At 37.8% G+C, this 26,283-nt stretch overlaps 1 protein-coding gene across 1 annotated transcript in view; it reads left to right on the forward strand.

Moving 5' to 3' along the window:
• Positions 1-20,303, forward strand: part of TMEM164 (transmembrane protein 164) — a 32,499-nt gene extending 12,196 nt beyond the window's left edge. The window contains exons 2-6 of the mRNA XM_009997141.1: positions 348-397; positions 2,125-2,191; positions 8,748-8,826; positions 19,214-19,314; positions 19,710-20,303. Of these exons, the coding sequence (XP_009995443.1) occupies positions 348-397; positions 2,125-2,191; positions 8,748-8,826; positions 19,214-19,314; positions 19,710-19,916 (504 nt within the window). The 3' untranslated portion in view covers positions 19,917-20,303. The remainder of the gene's footprint in view (positions 1-347; positions 398-2,124; positions 2,192-8,747; positions 8,827-19,213; positions 19,315-19,709) is intronic.
• Positions 20,304-26,283: the final 5,980 nt, after the last annotated feature.

The following is a 26,283-nucleotide window of genomic DNA, read 5'->3' on the forward strand; positions in this document are numbered from 1 at the left end:
GCCGAGAGAGTCACTCTGGTAAAATAATAGTTAATACAGCAATCTGCTTTATGAGTGACCTTTTATAATGACAGTGTCAAACAGGCTACAGTTTTACTTGTTTCTGAGGCACTGGCAGAAGCTAACCCTAGATGCTGCTCATGCTCCTTAAATCCTTTTGTATGTAGGTACTGTGAGACTTTTTGATTTGTTCAAGATTTTTTGTCTTTTCTACACCTACTGTAAAATAGTTCTTGTTAGAAACTATTTCTGACATACATAACTGGGAAAGAAAGATAAAGAAATTTGAGTCTAAAAGAGATTATATCATTAACTTAAAAAAAAAATATTTCTTTCTACCATTTCAGATTTTTCTTCTTGCCTGTCCTCCATGTCGGGTTGCAATGATTCTCTTCAGGTAATGTCTGTTCCTTAATGTATTTCTATCTACTTGCATAATATATTTTAGAAGTTAATCAGAGCTTAGTGATAAAATATTAAGGTATATATCCAGTTGGAAAGGCATCTTGGTTGGATTGAAAAATGACACTTTGAAAAGGGCTGGGGGCTTAAATCATGGGTGTTGAGCCACATTCGCTTGGTTCTTTTGTACTGGTGGTTTTGATCTCACTTGGCAATGTGAATTAGCTCAGTAACAGATGAGAATGCAGGCATTTTTCTACAGATTAACATATGGGTTTGTGTAATTTATGTCATGCCTAGTGCCTTTTTAATTAATAACTGGGCTTCATTGCAGGCCATGCATGTAGTAGGGGTCTAATTTTAAAAGTGTGGCCATATCCTAAATAGTGAGAGCAAATTCTTGCTGGGTTGGGCATTTCTCAGATTATGCAGTCTGTTCTAAAATACTGCATATTGTTACTATCTTTAGGAACCACAAGAGTTTCTAATATGCAGGATGATCTCTTGGACCCGTGCAGTTGAGTCCAGTCAGCAGCTAAGAGGTGTAACTAGTCATATGGTCTTGAAGGTCTTTTCCAACCTTAATGTTTCTCTAAGTCTATATTGTAGGGAGGGTCAGAGGGCTTCCCAGAGGGGTGGTCATCAGGAATGGCTATGGTTGCCACTGGGACAATTAATGCAGCTCTTGTATGCCATAATCTAGGCAGTAGCTGGAAGAGTGATGCTGAGAACAAGCCTCATTAATTATTTTTTAACTACTATTGTCTGTCTGCAACTTTTTCCTACTGTTCCTTATTTGGCAGGGACTAGGCTGAATGCCGTCTGTTAGCGTCTCCATCTCAGGGAATGTGAAAAGTGTTTCTGGTGTCCAGGAAATCCTGTATTTACCATGCATTTTCAAAAGACTGGGTGCAGAGAGGAGCCAACAATATTTGTTGTTTTTCAGAATAAGCCTTTCTGTTTTCTAACACTCTGATGGCATATAAATTACACTTGAAAAACTGTTTTGAAATTATAATACCTCACTCCCTTAAGTTACTTTTAAATTCCTAACAGTTTGTGAGAGGCATTGGGTGCAGGCAGCTTGTTCTTTATTTGTATTTTATGTAAAGTAGACAGAAACAATGCTGATACTATTTTTTTGTTCTTGTGATGCAAGAGTGGTTCAGAAAAAGATGGGTGAAAGCTATATAAAATACAGTATTATAATACTACTTTCCTACCTTATTCTTTGCTTAGGGCTTGCTGTTGCATTTTGAAAAATGTAATTATTCTTTTATTGAGGGGACTTCTTCCAAATTCCTGAAATTTTACTTTGAATCTGTGTATTTATAGACAGGAGTAAAATTCTTTATCAAATACACTATTTTAAGCTCTGCAAGACAATGAACAACAGAATTCCAACTACTTTCAGCAGCTTGTATCATGAACAGAATAAACACCAACAGGCAGTCCAGGCTTTTTAGGAATTCAAAGCTCATTGTAGAAAGCAGTCCTACTTTTAGGAAATTATTTGTGTTTTTAAAAAGAGGTTTTTGTCTGGATTATTGCATTTAACAGTATCTGGATATTGCATCTTACAATGGGTGTATTCAAATTTAAGCCAAAGGAATTTTCTTAAATCTCTTGCTGTCTTTTATTTAAGTGATACTACATAAAGTATGTGAAAGCATTGCATTTTATTTCCATTTGTGGTAAATAACATCATGTTTCTTTTCTAAGGTTGCAGATGCATATGCTGAATGGGGCCCTCTTGGCATTGCTGTTTCCTGTTGTAAATACACGCCTGGTGAGTGTACTGTACATTTCCTCCTCCTTTTTTATTTATTTCTAAAAGGTGGCCATGTGCTTGTTAATTTTTTGTCAGTTGACTTACCTGCAAAAGTCTGTTGTTCCAGTTATTTAAACATCTGTTTTAAGGCAGTGATAACTTAGTTAAATAACTTAAATTAAATAACTTAAATACATGTTTATGGTGTCTAGATAAAGTACTTATATCTATACCCATACAGCACATGAATTAAGGATATTATTAACGCAATTGCTGTGGACTTCAGACTCCATAACAAATCTTGCTAATGATTGTCCATTTGCAAATCTTGACTGTCTTAATAAAATTTGAGTGTAAAATTCTGCATCTGTATTGAACTTGAGTGATATGCTATGTTGATTGGCCACACTGGTAGCTAGGAAACCTGAAAACTGACAGTTCTATTGCCAGCTTGTAAATGTTTTGGGGTTTTTTTTCCCTCTTTAAGTCTATAAAAATTTGCACTGAGGCACAGTTTAGTTACTAAAGAGAGGATCATACATCCGCAGGCTTTTGCATGTTAAAAATAACCTTCTGTAAAGGATAACACACAGATGCCCAGGAAGTTGAATAATGTATTTCAGATTTCAGTGGATTTAATAGCATATGAACACTAGAGATCTTTCAAGGCTTTTGTTGCCCTTCCTAATCTGGAACGACATTTATTCTTTTCTATATTATAACAGCTTATGTGCAGTTTGTAATTATGTGCAAATATGATACTGCTGAAGGGATATAACAAGTGTTGTTTCCTCCTAAGGAGAACTCTTCTTACTTTGTATTTCAAACTAACTAGTTTTTAAGTAAATAAAAACTTTAGCATAACAAAATTGTTTTTATTGGTAACCTTTTAAAGATAAAATACTTGATAAATCATTAGCTTGTATTTTCTCTGACATTATCATAGATCTCATTTATATTAGGGCAGTGGAGATTAAACAGGAGAAATACAGACTACTTATAAAATTATCTCCTTAATTAGAGAGAGAGTAGCCAAAAGTTAATGTCCAAGAGCAAATATTTTTGGAATATGTACAATTTAGGATATTTTTGGCCTAACAGCTGCTTGTTAGGCTCCTTTCGTTTCAGTGTTTCTTCTGGCATAGGATAATGTGGGTGATGTTTTATAGCACTGCTGCTTTGACCCAGATTCACTAGTGGTAGACAGACATTTTGGACTGCAGCTGTCATTGAAGTTGTTTTCACTGACATTGTCCTGAAAGCAATAAATATCTCTTCAAACTTGGTAGGAAGTTAGGGAAGCATAATAATATTGTCCATGCTGTCTGCCCTGGTTTGTAGTATCTAAGTGAAAACCTTTGATTTGGTCAAGAGTTATTGTGTCTTTATGCCTCAGCTTCTTAATTTCAGATTTATGGTTTTTTTAAGACGTGTATTTTAGTGTGTACATGCTTTTTTTACACTTAGTAATGTCTGTAAACAGTTGTAATATACTGCGCATGGCACAAAAAACATGAAAAACTGGCCACGTAACTCAACCATTAACTTGGAAGTGAGGAGGGAGATGTTGTCTGGGGTGGAGAGCTCTGAGGTCAGTGGGAAGTGGAAAGAAGGACACTATTGCCTCCTATCACTTTGAGAGATTGTACCAAAGGGATATACTGCTGTCAACAGCCAGATGCCTTACTGTTACCTTTCGTAGTATGAAATGTATTTTATCCTTATGAGTTTATGTAGCTGGATTTTGCCTTGGAGGTGGTTTTCATTGTCTTCAGCCGACATCATCTTAAACCTCTCTCTCACGTGGATTGCCTAGTAGTTATCTTCCAGGCAGCAGGTGGCTACTGTTGAGCTGTAGTATCTCTTTGGAGAAGCTTGCTAATTTACCAAGTTCAGCAGTAGGCATGTATGTGCAAGCTAGCAAATTGTGTATCATTACAGAGATGAAAGCAGTGCGAGGCAGGAGAAAATATTAAATATACAGTTTTATTTGTATATATCAATAATCTGAAAGGGGCAAGAGGCAGAAGACAGAATGAAAGACAATCATTACTTCACCTGCTGATGGATGTTTGTTTAGGAACTAGTAGATAGATAACAGGATTTTGGTTCTAACCTGTTCAAAGTGATTTTCAGAACACTTCTTACAACATTTCATGGTGCAGTCCATTAGGTTCACATATTTTTGCTACCAATTAATGTTGCTTAATATATTGTAGGAATTTTTCTTGTATATATGATTCAATGCTAAATTATCCTGAAAAAGAAAGTTTGAGACCTAGCATAAACAGACATTTTCTATTTTCTTGTATTTGTTAAAATTTTTTAAGAACCTCAGTTATTTCGAAACTATTCTTACATATTTGGCCATTGCCAGTGGAAGTGGAGAGCTGAGATATTAATTGAAACTACAGTAGAAAGTTTCTACCTTCTGTTGTTTTAACCATTCAGTGACAATATATTCATTAAAAATCATGTTGGACTGTAATGGGTACCTGGGATAGTGTTCAAAAAAATGCAGGATGAGGTCAGTATATTCTGTCCAAGAAATTATTCTCCTGCTTGGGCATGATGTTGAGGTGCCAACAATGAACCAGTCTTGAGTAAGAAATGATTTCTTATCAGTTAATGTTTGTGAGTTCCTATTATCCTTTCAGAAATAAGGATATTTTAATTTTCTCTTATAATTTCTTATGATGCAAATCATTCTTGGTCAGCATTAATAATTCACATGGAACACAGGCTAGTTGTTATGACCTTTAAGTAGAGAAGAAGATGCTAAGGGAATAAGATTGTCAGGTTCCCAAGTGGGAGCCTAGATGTTAAGATGTTAGAAGATATACAGAAGTGGAAAGATTACTTCTTACTCTGTACGTGTATTATATGGAATGCATTGTAGGTCCTGATAACCTAGCTATGTGAGTACGTTGATTTAACTGCTGCAAAGACTCCATGTATTTGGGGAGCAATTATTTTTGTTTGAACTTTCATATTGCATTAGTCAAATTTTAAAGGAAACTCTTATCACTGTTTTTGAAGTATTTTTTGTTTTTTTTTATTGGTTAGTTGTTTGTTTTGCAAGCTGATGTCTTGAAAATGTTGATATAAAGTAAAAAACATGGCATGTCTCAGAGGTGTTGGACTTGCTGTCTCTGCTTGCACAGCTGAGATGGTGCACTTTTAATGTTTCCAGAAGCTGCTATATTCTATTATTAGGACTATTTGGCTCGAGAGGTATGCATTCTAAATTTGTTTTAGGAACAGAATCGTACTCTGAGCAGTACTTAATAGTGCACTCTGTGTGGTGCCTCTGCTCATTGCCTACTGCATTTCTGTTGACTGTTACAGTAATAATTCACTGTACTAAATAGTTTGCCTGACCTATGCTTGGGCCTACACAGCAAAATGGAATAGGTCATGGTAGTACCTGTCTGGTACTGTCTTAATCTGCCTGGCACAAGGAGAAAATAATAGAACAGTTGCACATTTGGGGCTGTTGAGAGATTGTGCTTCAGTTGCTGGTAGATGCTAAAGCCAAGGTTTCTTCATCTTTTGCCAGTTATCTATGCTGTGCATTAAACTGGCATGGATATGTAAGTGGAGTCTACAATCACACTTCTATTTGGAAATGTGAATGTACCTTCTGCTGGTGGTGATAAGCAGTTCTAATACCTGTAAAGGCACTGGAAAAATACTGTTTCTGAAATTAGAATATCAGAATCATAAAATGGTTATGTTTGGAAGTGACCTTAAACATCACCAGATTCCAACCTCCCCGCTATGAGCAGGGACACCTCACATTAGAGCAGGCTGTGCAAGGCCTCATCCAACCTGGCCTTGAACACCTGCAGGGTGGGGGCATCCACAACCTCCCTGGGCAACCTCTTATAGTGCTTTACTATTCTCACAGTGAATAATTTCTTCCTAATACCTAAGGTACATCTGCCCTCTTTCAGTTAATAAAACCATTATGCCATGTATACTACACTGTCTGGAGAAAAGTCTCTCCCCATCTTTTCTATAGGCTCAGATTAGGTATAGGAAGGTTGCTATAAGGTCTCTCTGGAGCCTTTTCTCCAGGCTGAACAGCCCCAACTCTCTCAGCCTGTCTTCATAGCAAAGATGCTCGAGCCCTCTAATCATCTTCGTGGCCCTTCTGTGGACCTTCTCCAACATCTCCATGTCCTTCCTATGCTGAGGGCTCCAGAGTTGTATGCAGCATTCCAGGAGGGGTCTCAATAGTGAAGAGTAGAGGGGCATAATCACTCAGGCCCTGCTGGCTACACTTCTTTTGATGCAGCCAGGATGAGGTTGGCTCTTTGGGCTCCAGCACACATTGGCAGCTCATGTCAAGCTTCTCACTATTTTGGTACTTTCCCAAAGGCCTGTAGCATGCGTCCAGGGACTGTGGCATTTTGAATCTGCAGCATACCAGGCTGATGTCAGGGATAGAAGCACATGTGGCTGCTTTGAGCCAAACTCTTCTTGGAGGAGAAAAACACCGTTTATTTTCTATCAGAAACTTCATTACAAAATATAAAAAGTGAATAGTCAGAATATTTAGTTCCAGAGTAGTTTGTTAGTATGTTTTGATCTTGAAGTTAGAGGAATTGTGTATGTCAGTATTAGTGTGTTTTGAAACATATATGATATTATACCAGTGTTAAAAACCTATGAATCAATGAAACAGATTTGTTTTGTCACAAATAAGAATCTTTAAAGGAGAAAAACTTCCTTATTGTCTTGACAGAGTGGCCTGTCTTCTGTATTCATTTACACGGTTAAGGGAGCCTAGAATATAAGTGAGTAGAAAAATAGCTAGTTTGTGGTTTTGACTTGTACCATTAGTTATTTTAAGATTCTGAGCAAGGGAAAGAAGTTTAAGTGCAGGAAGAGTGATGCTGGCAGCTGGTAAGAGAGGGAGAAGTTTAGCACAAAAAAAAAAGCAATCCCAGCTAGCCAATAAATTGACAATTAATATATAGAGTTCAGATGAGTCTATCTTGGTAACAAATATCCAGTTATTGTGAATCTTTCTGCTTTCTGGGGACAGATGTGGTTGAAGAAACGTACCATGAACATCATTGTTTTGCTACTAGGGAAATACTGCTCTTCAGAATGGTGGCAGAGTTTCCACAGTGGCATCTGACAGGAAAGGACAAGTTTCTTGAAGCCTGTGAAGGGCATCCATTTTGGAGTCTGAGTTTAAATACATGTGGTCTTTATGGGTGCCTATGGTCAAATATTATTTGAGTGACCAAATTAATATTTTGACTTACTTTGTTCTGCAAGTATAATTTTGGTATTTTTTTTTCTCAAATTTTACCTCTTGCTGAAGCTCTTACTTGTTTTCGCTAACGGGTTCTTTAAGTCTTTGATGGATGATCTCTTCTACTTTATCTTTGGTTAGGTTTCTCTTTACATATCAAACTTACCTGCTATCTGTGTGTGGGTCTTTTATTGATAAAACAAGTTATAGACAAGACCTTTAGAGCAAGGTGTGTCAGTTGCTCAGTACAACTTTAGAGTTTCTTCTTTTTGTGTTTATTGTAGCCTGGCTGTACAACTTGAGTGCTTGCTTGTGCAGAAACTCAGCTTTGCAGCTCTAGATGAGGAAATGCACGTGAACAATTAGCCAGGCTTCAGAACAAGCAATCTTTTATAGTGAAAAAAAGATGTTTTGTTTTACAAAAAAAAAAAGTACTGTCAACACTACTGCAGCAAAACAACTGTTACTCTGTTCTCAGAAGTGTCCTGAGCATAATGTTTGTGTAACTGACCCTCACAACTCCGCAAGTGTAGAAGCCCTTATGAAACCACAAATACTAAATAGAGAATGCTCCTTGGCAGGAGTGACTGCCTCACCTTGTGTTGTTTGTATCGGAAGCTATTGTTTCTGAAGTGTGCCTGTTCCAACTGGGAGGGGTACAGCTTTTTCTCAAGTACCTGACTTACTGCTGACTGGTAGCTTGTTTACATATATCCTGCAACTTCTCTTTAAAACCAATAAAATATTGGTTATTTTAATTTTATATTTGGTGGAGCTTAGCAGTTTCATGCATGCATGCATGCAGATTGCTATAAATCAAGTATTTTGTTTTTTTTGCACAGGCCTCCAGTAATTATGCTTATATATTTATTTATATACTTACATATATTAAAGACCTCATTTATAGAATTTTGTCACTTAAAAGGTAGTGATTCTCTTTTCTTTCTAAATAGGCTGCTCTCACATAGTCTGTTTATAATTTCTGGTTTGGCTACTTTAGGGTTTTGCATTGTTATTGGTAATTTGTGCTAAGAAAGGGAAAAGAGCAATCTATGTTCTTTGTTGTGCTTCTTACTGAGAATTGTCTGCTTGAAGTGCTGCATTGTATTTATGGCAAGGGGAATGGAATGGGTCTAATTAGCTGCACTTTCAAAACACTGACCATTAATATAATCTCTCTGTTAATACATAGGTGATAAAAACACTGAACTAAAAGGATTGTCATGGGTGAACAGAAGAATGATTCCTTGTAACTCAGTTGTTAGTGGTGAAAAAACATTTACAAATATTTTTCTTATTCCACAGCTTCCATTTGAAATGGAAATATATTATATTCAGCATGTGATGCTTTACGTTGTGCCCATCTATCTGCTGCAGAAAGGAGGTAGGTTGGCAATTTATATGTATTGTATTTGTCCCATGCAATGAAAGACCTGTGCTTACTAATAAGACTTGTCAGGCACTGAAATGGGAGTAAAAAAATGGTCTTTTGCCCAAAGGGGTATCACGAATGTATTGATGTAATGCGTGCTTGTCTTCTTGAGTAGCATCTCTGCCATCTTGCAACATTCTAAGTTGTTGGTTAGATCAACGTTTAAGACTTATGCCTTCTTGGATGTCTCTTGAGAAGTACTGCAACTTAAAATGAGCTGAAAAAAATATTATAACCCCTCATAAATATGAGTTGACTAGTTAGATAAATTCCTAAAATTCTGAAGCTTTAATGAAATGTAGTGATACGTAGTAGTGAAGTGAACTAGCTTGCTTGTTATCTCTTCTAATATTACTGTGTTGCATTCACTTATACCATAATAGTTCAGTAAGTTTGGGAATCTCAAATTTTTCCACTGGCCAATGATTTTTCTAATTGTCCTCCTTAGAAAGGAATGCAGTATTAATCTGTTGTTATGCTCTGCCCCCCTCTAGCGTTGACATGCCTCCAGCTGCATTTTCTAGCATAGCTATATTGTTTCATACAGGAAATAAAAGATCGTAATTTATGTTCGAGATATTCAGTAGCCTTTAATTAAAACACTGAGAATGTGATGTCAAGCAATGGGATACAATTTAGCAAATGCTCAAAGCAAGTATTTGTTCTGAGCAGACAGCAGGTAGGTTGGCCACTTCATTCTGGTGAATCTTTTGTGTTTTATACCAGCAGTCACTCACTATCCTTCACGCTTACTTCACTGTAGGTTCATAACCTTTTTGTTCTTCACTGCTCAGTAAAACTAAGTAAAAATGATCCAAATAAAAAAATAATTTGGTTTCTTTATCTTACCAGAGAAACATGCGGCTACATTTAATTTTAATACATCTTTGATATCTTAAAATTCTGGCAAATAATGCTAGAGTGCAGTATAGTCGCAGGAGTTATACAAACTCCTAATCATTGCAGAAAGAGAGGGAGGAGAAAGTGTTAACAGCCACATAGTATACTGTAGGCAAGCTCTTGTGATATTTTGATGTCAAGGTTGTCTGAGTTCTTCAGCACTTGTTTTCTGGGGCTGACAGGGCTATATCTGCAGTTTGAAGGGCTCTGTGTTGTCTAGTTGTCATTTTAGTGCAGCCTTCTAAATTTTTGCCCTTAATTAATTTACAGGTATTTGCTGCCATCTAATGTTGACATGATAGCAGTGAAATTCTAAAAGAACTGAATTGGCTAAATGCATAGATTGATTGCCCTAGGCTGTGTGACTTGTAACTGTTAATTTTCTTATGTGGTTGGCTCCTCATCACCTGTCTGACTAATACCTCATTATCAAAACACTCATGGACTTTTGTAGTAGTTATGGCCAGTGCCACAGGAGACATAATGTCTGATTCTTGATGGGAAAATTACTCAGCCTGAAAACATTTGTTAATATTTTGTCATTTCACTAGCACCTTAGACTACTCTGAGTTGATCACACTCTTAGTCCTAACTATATCTTGTGAAAATTGTGGGTTTTGTCACTGTTGATCAGCATGCAGCTTTCTTTCTGTATTTTAAATATAAATTTCCATCAGTGAATCTATAGATTCAGGTTGGGAGAAGTAACTGAAGTAATAAAATTGGAAAAATGAAAAGGAATGAATTGTATATGGAAAAATATATAACTTCCATTTTATTTGGAATCTGCCAGTATTATTGATGGTCTTAATAGAATCTCAGTCATAGTATTAACATTTCTCAAAGGAAGATTGAGCAGAGCACCTGAAGCAGACTTGATTTGAGGCTTAGTCTGTACAGAACTGGATGTCCAAGTTTGTTGTTAGGCTAATCAAGTATCATACCAGTCATGCATACACATTAAATTACCTGTTTCCTTTCTGAAAGGAAACTGGGTGACAGTAAGCAAGGGCTATTTTCTCTCTCTCCCTGCTGTTCATTACAGTGGTGAAGACAGGTGTCCTGGTTTGAGCCAGGCTCAAACCAGGACAACAGGTCATGTTGCACTGGCAACATCACTTTCATGTCCCCCATAATGTGAATGTGGTGGCTTTACCATGGTTAGGATCAAATTGATGAGAGAGACATCTGGAGCTCAGCCTTCAGTGTTGTGCAGTGAACTCACTGAAGCTCAAGGATGTATTTCCTCTTGGGGATTAAGGCCTATTTATCCCTTCTTCCCTCTCCCTCCCTTTTGTACTGAGTGAATATAAATTTCTGTACTTCCTCCTAAGATACTTTCTATCCAAGTGCACATGTGTATGTATACATACACGTGTGTGTCAGGCTGGACAAAATAAATGCTTCTGCACTATAGCTCAGATCTATCTTGGCTGCAATAAAAGGCGCTCATGCAAAATAGGTGGAGTGCAGATATAACACGCCAGTGTAGAAGATTCCTGACTCAAGGCAGTTCTTACATTAAATATATCTGCAGTTGGCAACTTTATTCCTGAATGAACCTCACCTTTTATCACCTGTGAACCCTGACAAAAATTACAGTATACATATGGGCAGGACACAGCATTCCTGAAATATCTGGATAGGCTGACCCAGAGCTATAGGTCCGTTTTGTCTTGTTCTTAGGAGGTGAGACCCTTGCTTCCCTGTCAAAAAAAAGTGTAAATGCTCTCACAGCTTCTGGATTGTTGCATCATCTGAGTGCTAGAGTTGGCAAAAAGTTTAACAAATGCATTGTGAAGATGAAAGGAAGAAGGTAGGAACCACAGCAGTTCAGATTTAGACCATGGAACCAACCTCTCGACTGAAAAACTCAAACCACTTTCATCTACAGCTAAGCTGTTCTTTTGAAGCATATGCATATGCTCAGATAATTATGCTACTGGGATACAGACTGCTGGTAGAAGGCTTAGGGAGGTGGCAGCTGAGGTAGTGTAATGTCTCAAACTGCCACAACTATTTCAACAGTGCATTAATATGACCTTCTAAGATCAAAGTATTAGAGACCCTAAATGGTGTTCAGGAAAACTTAGGGTTTTTTAACTGTGTACTCTTAACACAATGGAAAAACATCTAGTTTGCCCTGTGTCAGCCTTAAAGACTCCCAGTTCTTGACTGTCTTGGTTCTTAAGCTAGTTATATTTTTTGATGGATTTGACAAGATTAGCGTGTGCATCTTATTTTGGAGCTTCAAATCATATTGAAATTTAATCACAATGGAACTCTTACTTCCTGAGTGCTGTAAGCAAATGATATAATTACACAACATTTGAAATAAAGGTTAGTTTATGGTACCTCCCTTGCAGTCCTGTAGTTGAGGAGATAATCTTTCTTGTGTTTTGTGATCTGCAGCATTATTTAGTTGAGTTAATAACTTAATAAAGTAGAAAAGGATGTTGGTGTTGAGGGTTTTTTGGGATTTTGTCACTTTAAGGAACAATCTGATGTAGGAACAGCTGTACCTGAAGTTCTAGGATATCATGTATGCTTAATCAGTGTCACTGTCTGGTTGTGCGGTTCTGACGCTTTAGCCTGCAGGGGGAGATAGTCTCCAGCATCCACTCAGTCAAATGGCTATGCAAATGCTCAGAATTCACAGTTCAAATGCAGGTTATCCACATTGTGGAGAGAATTAATGGATTTCGTTGGTTTGGTTTGGGTTTTTGTTTTGTTTTGTTTTGTGGGGTTGGTTTGTTGGTTGGTTTTTCTTTACTTTTGGTGTAGGTTTTTTTGTGGGGGGTGATCTTTAGGAGCCAAAATTGACAGTAATGGCTTTGCAAATTCTGGACAGTCTTGTGGTCCAGCCTAGTGTATGTTAAGAGCTGATTAACCATTGTACAGCTGTACACAAGTGGACAGATTTACACACCCTAAATAATTAAGTAGGCAAGTTGTTTGCTGGAGTAGAATCAGAATTTTCAACTTAAAGGCAAGTGTTATATCTTTATAAGCAATAAAGAAACTGTCCCTCTGACTCAAGTCATAAAGCCCCTTTTTTATTTAAGTGTCTTCAAAAGTGGCTTCAGAAGAGATGAAGTTATGTGGTATTGTCAGAAAATCTAGTAGTTGATTATTTTCTTTTATTCTTTTTTCCTCTCATGGAGAATGCCTCTGTTGCACTTTAGAAGGTGGTCATAACAACTCTGTACAGCCAGGTTTCTTAAGGGCAGTGCAGTGTTTCTTATCTAATGAGGAGCTGGGCTGATATGTAAGATGTAGAACAGATATCAAGAACAGATGAAAGGATCATTTTTCCTGTGGCTGTAAACTAGGAAAATGCAATTAAAGCTATTGGTGATCTAAATTCGCACTTTCCATTGGCTGTTACAACTTGCTGACAAGAGTGAGAGATTACCATATTTAAAGACATTTCTAGCTGTTGTACCCTTTCTCAGCGACTTCCCCATTTGTGACACTTAGCTGTGTATCTTTCCATAGCTTTTAAATACAGTTATAAAGCAGTGGAAATACAGGAACAAAATCTCTATGTATTTGAGGTAATTATCTCTCTCCTCATTGAAATGCTCAGTAATGTGTGGTACAGCTCTTTCACTGGAACTCTTAATTACTTGGTGAGCTGTCAATTCTTGTATAGTATTCTCCTCTCCTGATGGCAGCTTCCATGTTCCTCTTCCAGCTTTCCTCTGCCTCCTGAATCCCAAGAATTAGACATAAACACCTGGTTCGTCGTCCAGCTGTGCCTGTACTACAGCACCTGGAGCAGCAGGGTGTCTGTGGCACTGTGGCAGCTGGAGATGTGTGCTATTGCTCCGGCTGCAGGCTCATGCTGCAGGCTGTCATGTAGCTTGTTTCAGGATAATCTTGTTTGATTTAAGAGATGGAGAGGAAGAGTAGGGGCTGTGTTTTTGTTATGTGACCCTCTGAGCTTTATATACTGTGCAGTTACTGGTTCTCTGAAACTATGGCGGCCTGTTACAAAACACTTCAAACTAAGTACGAAAGTTAATGAGACATTCTCTGAATGAGGCCAAGGTGTGTTGCAGACTTCTCTTTCTCTAAGAAACAGAGAAATTTAGAAGGGTATGTACCTGTATGTGATAGAACTACTACTATATGAAGGAAGAGGAAGAAGTGCTGCTTTATGGAATATAAAAAACAGTTCCTGAGGGGAGCCAAGAAATGTAAGGAAATTCAAATCTGCTGGAATAAGGTGGTATTTTGAAATCTATGCAGAGATTTAGAACAGGGGAAACAGTGGATTTCTGGCTCATCCTCTTGAGAACATTTTTCCTGTTTTCCCCTGGAAAGGAAGTTTGGTCTCCAGGCTACCTCAATAGGCCACATTACTAGAATTAACCCTTTGATCAAGGGAAATAAAATGGAAGTATATTTGCCTTAAGACTTTTTGTAATAGTTGCTCTGAATTTTGGATTAAGCAGGTGTACCTGTAATTGAAAGACTACTGAAGGACTGTAAAACTGGTAAAGCTGTATCAAAGGTAGTGGGAATGAAAGCAAAACATTAATTAGGAGAAGGATTGTTCTAACACCCTACTGAATTTAAAAAAATGTACTATATTTAGGTTAGAGTTCTCTAATTCAGAGGAGTGATTTTTATCTTGCATTATACTTTCACAGAAATATAAAAGGAGTTTACTTTCTACCAAGTTGCGTTCAAATTTTTACAAGCCTATGTTTCAAGAGCTTTAAATAAAAACAGTAACTAGCAAAAGATGTTGAGTAAGATGTAAAAGAAATTGAGCCTCTTTGCTGATCTCTAGATTTTTTTTTTTAAAGCTATGCTTCCATTTCCTAGATGTCAAAGTTACTTGGCATGTTCAGGTAAACAGATTCTAGTTGCAGAAGCAGATGATGAATCCCAAACTCTTCAGTCTGTATGAAATCTTTCCTATCAATGTGATTGAAATAATGAAGTTTAATTTAAACTGAAATACCCACTGCTGTGCTATTTTCACAACCAGTGTTGTTTAATATCTTCATTGATGATATTGACAGTGGCATTGAGAGCACCCTCAGTAAGTTTGCCAATGACACCAAGCTGGGTGGTGAGGTCGATAGGCCAGAGGGACAGAATACCATCCTGTGGAACTCATGAGGTTCAACAAGGCCAAGTGCAGGGTCCGGCACTTGGGCTGGGGCGACCAGACATATCAATACAGGCTGAGGGAAGACGTGTTAGAGAGCAGCCCTGTGGAAAAAGACCTGGGGTACTAGTGGATGAAAAGTTGGACATAAGCCACCAATGTGCAATTGCAGCCCAGAAGGCCAGCTTCATCCTGGGCTGCATCAAAAGAAGTGTGGCCAGCAGATCAAGAGGAAGTGATTCTGCCCCTCTACTCTGCCCTGGTGAGACCTCACCTAGAGTACTGCATCCAGCTCTGGGGCCCCCAACGCAAGAAGGACGTGGACCTGTTGAAGCGTGTCCAGGGGAGGGCATTGAAAAGGGTTAGAGGGCTGGCGCACCCCTCTTATGAAGACAGGTTGGGGGAGTTTGGGTTGTTCAGCCTGAAGAAGAGAATGCTCCAGGGGGGCCTTATAGTGACCTTCCAAAGGGCCTGTAAAAAGGCTGTGGACGACCTGTTCACTAGGGCATGTAATGATAGGACAAGGCGTGATGGTTTTAAGCTTAAGAAGGGTGGATTTAGGTTGGACATTAGGAAAAAGTTACTTAATTTGAGGGTAGTGGACCACTGGAACAGGTTGCCTAGAGAGGTGGTAGAGGCTCCATCCCTGGAGACATTCAAGGTCAGGCTTGATGGGGCTCTGAGCAATCTGTTCTAGTGTGAGATGTCCTTGCTTATTGTAGGGGGGTTGGACTAGATGACCTTTTGAGGTTTCTTCCAACCCCAGACATTCTATGATTCTCTGATTCTGTGATTCAACACAAGAGCAAAAATACAGTCTACTTGGATGACCCAGATTTGGAACGATCTCAACTGGCTGAGGTGTGTGCATTTTTGAGAATGAGATTAGTGCCAGACTGGCATTTGGATTAAATTTTTGAAGGTGTTTAACTTAAAAGAATTGCTTATGATCTTTTGTGAATAGAGAGCGAAACTCACTGCTTCCTATTGAAATTGATGTCCTATATAAGCTGCAAGTAGCTTTTGCCAGAGCCAGCACAGGCCATTCAAACATCTACTCAGCTGGGTCTTGATTTTCCTGTTTGTATGTTTCTGTTAATAGACTGGGGACTACAGAAAATAGACCACACTGCTCCATTAAACAGTCATCTGTTGAGTAATAAAATCTATAGTGACTATTTATCTAATGAAGAAATGTATAGAAAATATTCAAGGTATGAATTTGAAAATGGTTTCCCAAAGCACACTTGGAAATCCAGAGCTCACTGAAATGTTTTCATGTGGAGGTCATTGTTTCCTTTTTGTCTATTGATGTCTAAATAATGTTACTGCTGAAAATCACATTGCTATTTTCAGGATTGCAAAGTCTAATAAGGAGATATTTTTTGATTATATAGCAAGAGGAAAGATCTGTAGATGGTGAGCATTGTGAATGTATTTTTTTAAGTTTTGCAACAGAGAGAGGATGTAGCAGTGTGAAATTCTTTGCTGGAGGAGCCTTAACAGCCCTCCTAAGTGGGTGGCTTTTGAAACGTGATTCCTGACTAGACTGAGCTAGACATGAGAGGCTTGGGTTCAGAGCCAAATTATGCCACTGATGTGTTTTGTCATCTTGTTCAATTTCCTTACTCTTTTAATGACTGCTTTCCCTCTCTAGTCTTGTTTCATAGCTGGATTCACTTGTCTGTTTTAGTATTTTTATAGTACCTACACTGTAAGTCCCACAAATATCAGGGTCTCTGGATTCCAGCTTTTCTGAGTGTTTACTTCTTTATACTACCATCTGTTCTTAGGCTTTGTAAAATACTTCTGAAAAAACACAGGCAACTGCCAACCAGGCAAGTTCATGTGAAACTAAATTTGGTACTCCGCCAGCTCCTGGGAGCTGTTCTAGATACCTTGTTTAAGTTTTATTTGGTGTTTTGCATCTAGGTTAAATGTACACCTAAAACTGGAAAGACAAGAAAAAAATTTTTGCAAGTCAAACAATGTTTTCTTTACTCTGCAGCTGACAAGAGAGCACAAAGTGTTTCGGTATAGTTTGACCAGTTCACTTGAAGTTGGTGCTGCCAAAAATAGACCATGGTCTCCTAAACTTTGACATCAAGGCTAGTTGCTTCTCTTGCCCTCTGTAATGAAAAACCATATTCAGGGTAGTATCACGTATCTGATGTTTTCAGGTAGTGGAGTTTAATGAATATTATTGCTATTTAAGTAAAGTCTCCTGAGCCATTTTCTAAATAGGACACCAGCTTTTAGATCATGCTTGCTAAGTAAGTTTGAAGAATTAGACTGCTGTGAATTTTTTTCCTTTAATTTCAGAGCACTCCACTTAAGTGAACTCCACATTAATAACTTTACCTTTGGATTTTGCTTATAGTTCAGACACTTCTGACCTTGACCTTACCTACCGGATAAGAAATCTTATAAGCTGCCTTATGCTTTCAAAGGAGCTTCTCTGTTCATACTTAGCATGGTTGCACCAAGTCACAGCTTGTTTACTAAAACATGATGTGCAGTTAGTTGTATCTTGGGTAATTATGCTAATACAGTTGCTTATTAAAGTCAGTGGGTGATATATGGGGTGCATATGTGCTGTGGTCATTCAAGCATACAATCAGCTCCTTACTCTCTGCTGAGTAGCAACAGAGAAGCTATGTTATTTTGAGAGAACAATGAATAGATGTACAGTGTTAGGTAATACGGGGTTGCTACTGTTGAATTTGTAACATACATAAAATATTTAAATTAGATTATTTCATATAGCTACTACAGAATCAGTCTTAACTGGCATGATGGGTACATACTATGAAAGAAAACTATGCAGAAAAAGGGCAACAGGGTTTGAGAACACAGTCCTTTAAACCCGAGACAGGATGCATCATTATATGGTGGTGTGGTAAAGCAAGTACCAGTAGTTATTTGCTTTTTTGCCTATTTTGCTTTTACCTACATACAATACCATACATAGGCATACCCATACCAGCTTTAGTCTGGTGAGTTCTGTCATAGGTAGCTACACATGTGTAGTTATTGGAGTTCCCAGTGGCCTTGTATAATATATGCTGCAGTCTGTTGAATCTTCCTGGTCATTTCTGAATGTGCTAGCTAGCAAAGGCTAATGTGAATATAGCACTCTGTACTGTAAGCTGTCATTTGAGTACTGAATACACATTGCAATATTTAATAATATATAATGGATCAGACAGCAGACAAAGGAAGATAAAAAATGCCAGTGAATTTTTATAATAATCTGAAACTCTACAACTGGAGCACGCGGCAGCGCAGAAGAGAGAGCGGCAGCAGCACCGGCAGCGGTGAGAGCTGTTCCTTTAAATTTACTGAGGATTTGAGAGGGAGCCGGGCTTCCCAGAGACGGTGAAGCCGGGGCAGAGCCAGGAGACCCGAGTCTGAGCGGGAAGCCTGCGAGGGAGAGGAAGGCTGACGTGGCAGATTTTGCATCTTTAGGTTAAGTTATTAAAATCATAAGGGAAATAGTATTTACCCCTATGTTATACTGGAATTTTCACGTCTGTTAGTAAGAATCTTGACAACTCTGTAAACTGTTCTTATTCTCACTGTATGATATCTGAATATTTAATTCCAAAAATAGTCTTATATATAGGAGTACTTCTATTGCATCTGATTTACTTGGTACATTTTAGACCAGGTGACATGTTTTTTTGTCAGTAAATTGACAAAACCTAGCTTCAGGAGGAGAGAGAAAGGTGAACTCAGGAATAATGTGATATCTGCTGCTTCATTTGAAGGGAAAAAAAATGTTACTGTGATATCTACTGATTCTAAAACTGTTTTAGTGTATATCTGAAAACATCTCCACATATTCATTTAAAAGCACAGTCTGTCATTAATTAATTAAACTACTTCATCCAGCTTTTCTGTTCCTAGGCATTATTGGTGCAAGCTGCTTTTTAATAGTTGTTAAACAACCATAAAATGAGGAAAAGGCAACTAGGGTATGTCCTAACAGAGTGCTGTACAGAAACTGCTACTACCTAGGATAATTTTGTGCATACTGAAGTAATGAAGTTAAAATCACTGGTGTTGGTGAAAAATAGGGAAGCTTAATGAGGTAACATATTGTTTCTTTTACTGCTGGACCAGAAGGAGGGAAGAAACTGATCAGCATGCTCCATTTAAGAAATAAATTTTAATTACATCATGGTATTGAGTAGGTTATCAGCTAAAGCCAGCTGCCCTAACATCCACAGAGGAGAAGAGGGAGGATTATTCTTGCGTGTTTGATGGACACAGCAATTCAGCTGGATATTAATGTATTCCTTTCTTTTAAAGGTATCTACACTCCAGAACCACTCTGCAATTTCTGGTGGGCTCTTTTATCCACGGGGTTTATGTTTGTGTATCATTTTAGCATCTTGCAGATTCTGGGATTGGTAAGTAATTACAAATTAATAAATGGATAGTTTGCAAGTACATTCAAAGTAAAAACACTGACCAGTGTTTCAAAGTGTCCAGATACATATTGGATAAGTCTACTTGCATGCAAATTTGTAATCGCATGTTCTAATGGACATTTGTATCTTGTATCTTGCCAGTATCGGTAAAGTATTTCATAAATTGGTTATGTACCTGCATAAATCCATCTATTAAATGCACAACTGAATTTGGATCTGCTTTCTTTCTGAAAGCTGCCCTACTTTGTTGAACAAAGGATTGTCACCTAAACATTCTTTATTATGAAGGTAATTTCAAAATTACCATTTTAAGTGTCTGAATCGGTGCAACACAAAAATGTTGTTAATTTCTAAATTTGTTGTCACTTTCTCAGGTTACGGAGGTGAATTTGAACAACATGTTGTGTCCAGCCGTCTCAGATCCTTTTTATGGGCGTTGGTATCGAATCTGGGCATCTGGACATCAGACTGTCATGACCATGGCTCATGGGAAGCTTGTAATCCTACTGTTTTACAGTGCTGTCCCCATCTTTAAATGTAGTGTGGATTTGCTTAGGCTCCCAGCTAAGAAAATAGACTGAAATTTCTCCCCAGGGACTAGTACATACAGGAAGCAGAGATACTCATACTGGAAAACAAAGAGAAGGGATGAGAGAACAGTGCGTTTATACTTCTCCCCACAGTTTATTGCCTCAGAAACACCTCTCTAATCAAGTGAGGTTTTTTTTTTTTTAAACTGCTGTTTCTCACTGCCTATTGCCAATGGCAAAATTAGTGGCCTTATTCTGGAAAAGGTTTGTGTTTTATACATTTCATGTAGATTACAGTAGAATCTTGCTAAGCCACCATTTAATATTAGGCCAGGATCTGTCCAGGTGCCAGCAGAGTGGCAGTGCTACCTCATTTTGATTTATTTTCCATTAAATGTAAGTACATTTATATCACAGGCTAGGAAAAAAAGCTGAATTACTACACACCACTGACATGAACAGAACACATCTTGAAGTGCATTGTCCTGGCTTAACTCTTAGCCCTTGAATGTTGCAAAATGGTCCTTGTGAAATGATGTACACTTAATTTCCCAGATGTAAATGCAAAACAGTGAGGCTCTACTGTATTTTCTTCAAGCTGGTTGAAAATATTGGGGAACAACAGTTCATAAATGCTTTGGTGTCTTTTGTTTGTTGGGTTTTTTGTTGTTGTGGTGTTTTTTTTTTTAATTGACTATTTAATTTCTGCTGTGGATTAGTATCTATCTGGCTAAGTCCCATTAGATCTTGATGCTTTGGAGATGCTTTTATTGGAGTGAGTGGAAAAACACCCTGCTGAAATAATTTCTAAAGCCCGTATCAGTGTAAGCTATGATAAAATATTTCATCCAATGTTCTGACCCGACTTTGAACAAAATGTTTTGGTTTTTTTCACTTAGCTTAGACTGGAGAGGGAGTGGAGATACAACATCCAATGTAAAAATCAGTTTTCTTTTTTTACTTAATAGCTTTTGAAACATTCCTCTTCTGTGTTCTACACTGATTCTCACTCAGTAGAGTGATTAGTGAAGAAACAAAATGAAACTGTCTTCTCTCTCTACAGCTCTAATATATTCTGTATATGGATTTTGAATGATAAAAAACCATCAAATCAGTGCAGGCCTTTAGTGTAGCTAGATCTTCCTGTCAACATGTCTTTTGGAGAACAGGATATATTAGATAGGCAGAATGATAAACAGTAAACTGTTTGTACCTGTTCAAATTTTCCAAGGCTAGAGGAGAGACTGTTGGGCAGAAAGACTGGAAATCTTGAGTGTGTTCCTCCAGGTAGTTAATTATGAGTCTGTTGTGGAGACTGTTGTGTTTTAGGGCTGCAAGAATTTTTTGTACAAAAGTTTATTGCAATTTATAGATACGTTGCGTTGTCAAAGCTGTGACTTGTAAGATAAACCCAAACCATCATACCTCTTCCAGCTGGATCACCTGAAGATACATCCTGAAGTTAAGGTACAGTTGTTTATACTTCAAGAAGGAAAAATAAGATTGAGAACTGGAGGACTTATTTTTTAAAGATTTTTTTTTAAAAAAAGTTAATTGGAGAGAGAACAAATGGCTACTTGAAATATTTTTACTCCATATGATTAAAGAAAAAATACACCTCAATCAGAAATATGTTGTCTCACATTCTAAATTACAAACTGGTTTCTGGCGTTCTTCCATGGCTTGCTGTGTGTGTGTATATCTATACATAATAAATATACTGTACTTATGGCATAAAATATCCACCAAGCATGTAGCTAGTCTTAGTTATGCAGACTGTAAGGCTGCTTGTGTTTTTATCAGAAGTCAACTTGAGAAAGCTGAACACCTGATAATGACTGGCATACAGAGTAAACTGTCAGTTGTTGATTCTGCAAATGTCCAAGTACATTATGAATTTCACGGAGTAGTCTCACTGCTGCCTCAGTAAAGCTGAGCATATTTTGCTTAAAGTGAACCTGTCTGTGGAAGAACACTTAATTACCTGCTGAAGTGGTAGAAGTTCTTGCTGTTTAGTTTGGCAGATTCAGTATTTCATGATGAAATACAGGACATTGCTGGGAGATGCTAAGAGGCACAGTACTGGATGTTAATATACTTACTCTACTACGAATAGCTGAATGAAATACACAGTGATTCTTCCCTCCCCATAGTTACCGTCAAGTGTATCATGGTTTATTTATTTACTTAAGAATTTTGCAAAATGCCTTATGTTGGATTTAGATCCTATTTAGAATAAATGTTTGGTATTACAATGGTATTAATTTAGCCAATGCAGATGTTATTTAGTATTATTACTTGCTAAACTTAGTTGTTGGTTGGTTGTTTTTTTTTGTGTGTTTTTTTTTTTTAAGTATGAATCCTGTAGCTTTATTTTTTCTTCAGAATATTGTAGCTACTGGAAAAAAATCTGAGTTATATAAAAGTAATAGTTGCTCCTTTTTTTTTTTTTTTTATAAAAATGACAACATTTCCTATCCATAGTCATAAGCTTCAGGGCATTCCATACAAGTATAATCCAGCTGCTGTTCGCCACCATTTACTGCCTCTGGTCAATTAAGACTGCAGAAGCTTTTAAATAAGCTCAGGTGTCTTGCTCAGTGCAGGCTGTTCGCTTGGAATGCAAAATTTGTAAGCCCTTCTGACTGACCTAAAATTCAGTGGCAGGAATGTCAGTGTTAAATATAGCTAACACAAGGAAACCGCCTGGGGTAAGGTAATTTGGTTGAAATGATTCTTGCACCATTGATTTTGATAGCAGATCCACTGTCAGTGATTGCTCCTGCCTTTCCCCAGCCCTATGCTACTTTTCTCTGTTATGCTGGTCCTGTTGTTTTGAGTCACACTAGAATTTTCAGGTATAATGTCACAACATGGAGTATTCTGACAGAACTGCTTGTCAAAGCCAGTGGCACACTCATATTTCCCTTCCAGGCTTTACCAGTGCAAGTTCTGGAGTTTGTCAAACTCTTCTATACCAATTTATGTTGCTAAAATGACTAACTGGTAATACAGCAAGAAAATAGAGAGGTAAACTAACCACTAAACTCAATAAGGATTTTACAAGTATTTGAGCTGCTGTAAAAGTTGAATGGTGCAACTGGAGAAAGGCAGGAGAGAAGGCACTGGAACCTTTCACCTCTTTTTGATGGTAACCTGTTGCTTCTTTGCTTGTTGTATAATATTAGCGAAGCTGGCTGAGTTAGAATAGAGTAACTTAGGTTGGAAAAAACCCTTAAGATCAAGTCCAACTGTAAACCTAACACTGCCAAGGCCACCACTAAACCGTGTCCTTAAGTGCAACATCTACATGTCTTTTAAAAACCTCCAGGGATGGTGACTCAACCACTGCCCTAAGCAGTTTGTTCCAGTGCCTAAGAACACTTTTGGGGAAGAAATTTTTAGTAATATCCAATCTAAACCTCCCCTGGCATAATTTGAAGCTGTTTCTTCTTGTTCTATCACTTGTAACTTGGGAGAAGAGACTGATCCCCCCCTAGCTCTAGTGTCCTTTCAGGTAGTTGTAGAGAGCGAGAAGGTCTCCCCTCAGCCTCCTTTTCTCCAGGTGAAACAAACCCAGTTCCCTCAGTTACTCCTCACAGGACTTGTGCTCCAGACCCTTCACCAGCTTTGTTACTCTTTGGACCTGTGCCACCACCTCAATATCTTTCCTATAGTGGGGGGCCCAAAAGTTAAAATACTTCCTCCCTTCACCACTTTTTGAAGATTTTGTGAACTTAGTACATTTTGGTTTTTGGTGTGGCACCACAAGAAATTGTATCAGAATATCTGAGTTACAAGCTTCACAGAAGGTGAAGAAGAGGTCAAAGACAGCAGAAAGAGAATAAACTTATGAGACTAATGTTATGGAACTTCATTTTCTTTTTTTTCTCAGATGTGTCAAGTATCTGTTTGGAATATGTATCAGACACAGCTTGTTCAATGTGCAGGATATTGGTTTGAAAGGGAAAGCAGAATACTTAATATCCATAGGGGTTGTTATTTATTCTCTCCTCTGGCAGAGGCTGATTTTTGTTTTCTTTGAATTGTTTATTTTGTAGGCCATTATGCTATACGGATGATTTCTTTGGTGGTTTTTATGCTTATTTCTGCTGGAAATTAAAGAGCAAAATTATACTGCTGCTGTTGAAAGCTAACTGGCGTTCTCTCCTGTGGTACTACGCACACAGTCTAACATCAGGATACCTTGAAGCCGTTGCCTAGTACCTAGTGATGGAACTTTACATTGCAGCAGTGCAATGTACAGTTGAAAGGTTGTCCTGGTTCTCCCTAGTAAAGTATTATGAAATCTTTTGTCACAGTTATGAAAACATTAGCAATAGCTGTGGGGCAGAGCAGTAGGTGAACCATATAGCCAGACTGGGAATTCCTTTCAGCAGCAGCTTAATCTGACTCTAAAATCTCACCCTGAAGTGGATTGATTTGCTGTCCACTAGCAATGCAGACAAAAGAAGTCCTGTGCCATGCTGATGCCTAGACTTCACAGAGAAGCTGGTAAGTATTAAGGTGACTGAACAGAGTCCTCTGCTGTCCTGATTTTTAGCACAGTAGACTCTTCAAACAAAAGAAACACGGAATGATGGAATTGATTATTCTTTCTGCTAGTGAACAACTGTCTAAACTTGCCTTCAAAGGTGCACTTAAATGAAGCATTATTAACTACAATGAACTCGTTTACTGATTGGTTTGTTTATGCAGCCTTAGGGTATGTAGTCCTCAAAAACAAAAAAGGGAGCTAGTAAAATTTCTGCACTCACCGAAACTTCTGGCAATTCTGCCTGGGAATATTGAGATTATTGTGCCAAGGCTTTAGCTGTCCAGGACACATGCAGTGCTGTTTTTCAAAGATTCCGACATTGTATGCAGTGTTTGAGCTGTATCTGTTTAACTTCCTCCTATTTAAGCACCAAAGAAGAATTTACATCTTGTTTCTTTCAAAGGGTATAAACTACCAGCTCTTGACGATGATTATATAAATCGATTAAAATGAAAAGTTGGGAGACATGAAAAGTCAGTCCATTTGCATACCTTAAGATTCTAGAGTACCTCATTGTAGATTTATCTGTTTCTGTCCACAATCAGGGTTTTGATATTTCTGTATATTTTATATAATCTTGTAAAGCCCCATTGTATTTTCCTTTTGGAAATGGCTGTTTGCAACCACTAAATTACTGTACTTTATTTTTATATCCCGAATCTTGCATCTAAACCACAGGGTTTTTATGTGTCTGTAGCTAATGGAATACAGAGATGTGTTGCTCTTCTTACTGTTGCAGTTTTTTACTAGAGGCAGATTCTTAGGAATTAAATTGGTCGTAATAGTTACAAAGTTCCGAAAAGGCTAAAAATCAGGAAGACAGCGTCTATCAGCCCTTCTGTTAGGAGGTGAAAGCTTTCTACAGGCAGACAGGTTAACTTTATGTTTTCATTTTTATAATGACAACTCATAACCAATCTGTTGATTTTTTTGTGATCTTGTACTTGTACTCAGTGGTATTGCTGTAAATCTGTCTTGCAGCTTTTTGTGGAACTTATTCAAAGGCAAGCTGTTTTTTTATATGATTTTATTTTTTTCAGGGTCAATTTTGTACTTTTTAAAAAATTATTTCTGCTTTTACTGAGTCATCATCTCAATGGTGCAGAGGAGGCAGCAGGCAGAACAGTGAGCATATCCAACTCACTCACCAACCAAACTGTGCCAGGGAATTGGAGCTGCTCAGGCACTGATCTGAGCACAAGTAAGTCTTTGGAAAACCGCAGTTGCAGTTTCCCAACACTCTAGTTCAAGCATGGTTTTATCCAGGCACAAAATGGTATGGCAAGGGTAAGGATGGATGTAGAGAGGCTCAACTGCCACATATGCTGTTAGTTCTGAATAATTTCTAAGTGTGTTAAAAATTTTGTAATTTTTTTAATGTGCTAAAACTTGGTTATGAGGTAACATTTACAAATAAGGGGTAATTTGTGTACTTGTTTTTGTATTTTGGTCTCATGATTTTTTCATTGTTGTGCCCTAAGTCCAGATCACTGGGCAAATAGTTGTTAAACCTTTGAATTAAACAAATAAATGCATTTTAATGGATTCTGTTTGGTTTTGTTATTCTAAGTGTGCCAGGCACTGAGTCTGTCTTGCTTAAGACCTATAGAGCTAGATAAGAAAAACAAAATTCACTTTCCACTTCAATTTGTTATATTAACAGTCACAGAGGGACTGTAATATTAGATAGCTAATCATCACATCAGATAAGAACATGGATTCTGTTGTCTCAAGCAGGCTGTGCTGTAGTCTACCTTGCATGTAGCAGTTTCTGTTAGCAAGAACAATTGATTACTGGGATTTCTTGAAGTTTAAGCATTTAAGTGTGACCTGACCCTGTTACCTGTCAATCAACATAGG

This window comes from Chaetura pelagica, unplaced genomic scaffold (genome assembly GCF_000747805.2).
Source record: "Chaetura pelagica isolate M959 unplaced genomic scaffold, ChaPel_1.0 scaffold344, whole genome shotgun sequence".
NCBI classification, from domain to species: Eukaryota; Metazoa; Chordata; class Aves; order Apodiformes; family Apodidae; genus Chaetura; species Chaetura pelagica.